Source organism: Pyxicephalus adspersus, chromosome 1, assembly GCF_032062135.1.
Source record: "Pyxicephalus adspersus chromosome 1, UCB_Pads_2.0, whole genome shotgun sequence".
NCBI lineage: Eukaryota > Metazoa > Chordata > Amphibia > Anura > Pyxicephalidae > Pyxicephalus > Pyxicephalus adspersus.
In genome coordinates, this window is record NC_092858.1 from 142477556 (window position 1) to 142481594 (window position 4039).

The window sequence follows — 4039 nt, forward strand, 5'->3', positions numbered from 1 at the left end:
CCAGCTATCAATGTAACACATTCAGTGTTGGCAGCGAAAGGTTGGAGGTCATCATTGAAAGTGCTGGGACCACTGGTTCTGTGTACCTGCTGAGGGGATTCACTTATTGGGCCTGATTTATTAAAGCTCTCCAAGTCTGGAGAGGATACACTTTGATCAGTGAAGCTGGGTGATCCAACAAACCTGAAATAGATTTCCTAAAAATCATTTGCTATCTGTTAGCAAATGTTTTCAATCCTGGACCAGATCCATTTCAGGCTTGCTGGATTTCCAGCTTCCCTGATGAAAGTGTATCCTCTCCAGCCTTGGAGCTTTAATAAATCAGGTCCCTTTGTAGTCACCAGGTCAGAAAGTATTGTATTGGGAAAATCTTTGTATTGTGATTGTCTAATTCCGGCAATTCAGCTGGTGATTTCCCAGTCTTCTTTCTTTCTTTTGTATCTTTGAGGCAGGAAGTGATGGAAAATCTTAAATGAAATGAAGATATAAAAAAATATGATTGATCAAGCAAAAAAAAAGCTTTGCCTTTAAATACCCTCAGTCTCCAAACACGAAATACATTTTTTAAACTTATACGGAAATAAAATGTCAAAAACATTCATATTTGTATGAACCTCTTGAATATTGCCATAGTTTTAAGAACTGGAATTTTTACAGTCTGAAAACATTGCTTACATTTCCTCACTAAATAAGGACAACTTTTTGTCTTGGAAAGTAATATTCTAAACTTGAAAGAGCACGAAAATCCTTAAGGAATGTTTGAGATGGTCAGATGTAATATAACAATCTGCCAAAAATGCTGATAGTTTTCTGTAGAAGTAAGGATCAGCAAGATTCATTCAGTCTTCTTTTATAGTTACATTTCAGAACTAAAGTCTCCTAGAACTTTACAGCCAACTGTGGAAAATACTTGGTGTTTTATAGATTAGGCTTTTAGATATTTTTTTTTTCTAGAAAGTAAAGCTATAGGATTATCGCATTGCTTTTGGAGTCTTTAATACACTGAAAGAGAGGAATGATGTAAGGTTTAACTATATACGAAGCTAGACCTACACTAACTTTAGATAAAAACTTTTAAAACGATTGAAACAATTCTATTTATGATCGTATTCATATTTGATATTTGTGCTGAATGTCGATCTAAAATTGATTGGGCACTGTGTTTTTTGGTTGATTTATTGATCATCATATTAAAACAAAAACATTTTTTTTTATATTTCAATTAGGTATAATGATAAAGATCAGATCATATTGAACCGAACTGAAGTGAATGATATATTTAATACATATAGTTGATTAAAACGATCAATTTAAATGTATTGTATTTATATTTAGGGTTGTAATATCAATTGAAAATTAGTAAGTGTAATCCCTATATTACTAGACACCAAGCAAGATTAGGTGATGTGCCTACATGAAAATTTCAAACAAATGTGCCAATCTCACTGTGCAAGTGTGAGATTGCCATTTTCTTTTCTTTTTTTTTTTTTTTTTTTCTTCATTCCAGGAAAGCCCCTTCTGCACATTCCTGAGATCAGGCATGGGCAGAAAGAGCAATTTGCAGCCTCCTTGGATACATAGCGTGGTGATAGGTCCTTTTTAACTTTTAATGTTAGTAATAGGGGAAACAGTACCATCCTAATTTGATAATAATGAGGACTCGGGTAATAATGACACATGGCTTTATTTAAGGGGGTTCTGTGTGGACTGATATTTAAGCTGTACAGGAGTGATATTTTATTTCCAAACAGGAAAATACAGAGCATTTGTAGTAAAATAAATCAGTTTTTGATTTGTATATTTTGGTTCATTGTTGTTTTACTTGTTATAAGCTTTATCACTGTAGTTGCTATTTGTTTTTATTTTCTAGGTGGCGATGGTAGAGGTCCAGCTAGAGATGAAATATGACTACCCCCAGCCATTGCTTGTGGCATTTAGTGCTTGCACTACTGTACTGGTGGCTGTTCACCTGTTCGCACTTCTGATCAGCACATGTATCCTTCCCAATGTCGAGGCTGTGAGTAATATCCACAACCTGAATTCTGTCAATGAATCCCCACATGACCGCATGCATTACTATATTGAGTTGGCTTGGGGCTTCTCCACAGCTCTGGGGATCCTCCTCTTTCTGGCTGAAGTCGTTCTTCTTTGCTGGATAAAGTTCTTACCCATTGACTCTCCCCAAGTCCGCAATGAAACTGCCAACCCACAGAAACAAAGTGGAAATGCAGGATGGAAGTCTGCTTTAGTCTCCACCATCATCATGGTTCCTGTTGGCATCATCTTTGTCATCTTCACCATTCACTTTTATCGCACTTTGGTGAGGCACAAAACAGAGCGACACCATCGAGAAATTGAGGAGCTCCACAAACTCAAAATCCAGCTTGACGGACATGACCGGGGCATAAATGTAGTGTGATGATGGAAGATCTATAAAGTTTTTCAGCAAGTGCCACTGATCTACTGATCCATCTGTGTTGCTGAGCGGTTTGGAAAGCTTGGGCTTTTTTTAATGCCTGGACCTATAGCCAATTGGCTCAAAGATTGAGTTGCTTCATACTGCAGCCTATTTGGACATTTCTAACACCTACTACTGAAAATGGATATAGGGCAAAAGGGAAACAGCTAAGTGTTTTTATGAGAATAAAAACACTTACATAAAAGGCAAATATACCATTTTTAAAATGGAATCATAAATACATTTAAAGTGAATTTGTGCTTGAGCGTGTTGGGTAAAGAAACATGTTCGCTTAAGTTCAGACTTCCTCAGCAGTATATAGGTACCTTCTTTTCAGTGACTTACTACTTTGTACAGCCCCCAGGAGCAAAGAAAATTTCTGTGTAAGGTAAAAGTCATGGGAGTCACCCCTTTTACAAGGCTTTGGACTTCCCCTGTGACCGATCTGTCATATGGAGTAAGTCACATGTATTTTTTTTTTACAGAAAAAGTACCTATTATTTTCTTTGGCTCCTGTCACTAAACTGATCAGTGGGGCACTGAACAAAAGGTAAGTATATGATCCTGGGTGGTAAAGCAAAGCACTTGTTTGCTTTTAAGCATATCTAAACCCCAGAAACAAAAATGTAACATATCACAGTTTACCACTCCATATATGTAGTGGCTGCTTTTTTGTCCTTTTTTTTACCCTGGCAATCCTGTGAATATCACACTTCCTATTACTGAGTAGCTCAGCTTATTTATTTTGCTATATCTATAGAGGGAGCCATGGTTGTCACCCAGGCCGCACTTCAAATATGTCTGCCTTTTTAAAACGATAGTCTCATGTTCATAGTTTAGTTCATAGTGACAAGGCCAATACATTTCTGCCAAGATCAACAGGTATTTATGTACAAAAGCCACTAACTCTGAGGATTAGTAAGTTACGTTATATTACAATTCTGTTTTGGGGTTTAGCATACTGCACCAAGTATTTTAGTTTCAAAAAGGTTTTAAAAACTCAAACACTCAATGTTCTTTGCTAACATTGGTGAAAAGATTGCTCCCAGGTCTACTTTGACAAGTGGGGGTCCCACCTACTATTCTTGTTTACAAAATTATATATATATTTTTTTTTTATGGGGGCCCAACAGTTGAACTGGGCATATTGCTGTTAAAGCAACAGAAATGAGACTTTGATATAGACAGGAATTATGTGAGATACTGGGAACTACCCTATCTGGGGTATCCAAGAGATTTATGGGGTTAGAGATGGTGAATTTGACTAGGCTGCACATGCAAATAAATACTATTTTTACAGCAGTCTTGCACTTTAAATATAATATATTATGTACACTAAACAATCTGAGATTCTTGCCTGCTATTTTTACTATTCACAAAATGTAATGCGTAATATTCATTTATAAAATATCTAAAATGTTTAGAACAAATACATCTATAAGTGCACAAATATTGGTACAATGTACAGAGTTTAAGTATATTTCTGTTCTAGAATTAGGATCCAGTTAACAGTCTATTTCATAGCTAATAAATAATATATAAACAAACAATACAAATAATATATTTGTTTGAAACAACATA

General features: G+C 35.7%; 1 protein-coding gene across 2 annotated transcripts in view; it reads left to right on the plus strand.

Moving 5' to 3' along the window:
- Positions 1 to 4033, plus strand: part of ORAI2 (ORAI calcium release-activated calcium modulator 2) — a 24749-nt gene extending 20716 nt beyond the window's left edge. For both annotated transcript variants that reach the window (XM_072429684.1, XM_072429694.1), the window contains one exon: positions 1871 to 4033. In XM_072429684.1, coding sequence (XP_072285785.1) covers positions 1871 to 2419 — 549 coding nt within the window. In that variant the 3' untranslated portion in view covers positions 2420 to 4033. The remainder of the gene's footprint in view (positions 1 to 1870) is intronic.
- The last annotated feature ends 6 nt before the right edge of the window (positions 4034 to 4039 follow it).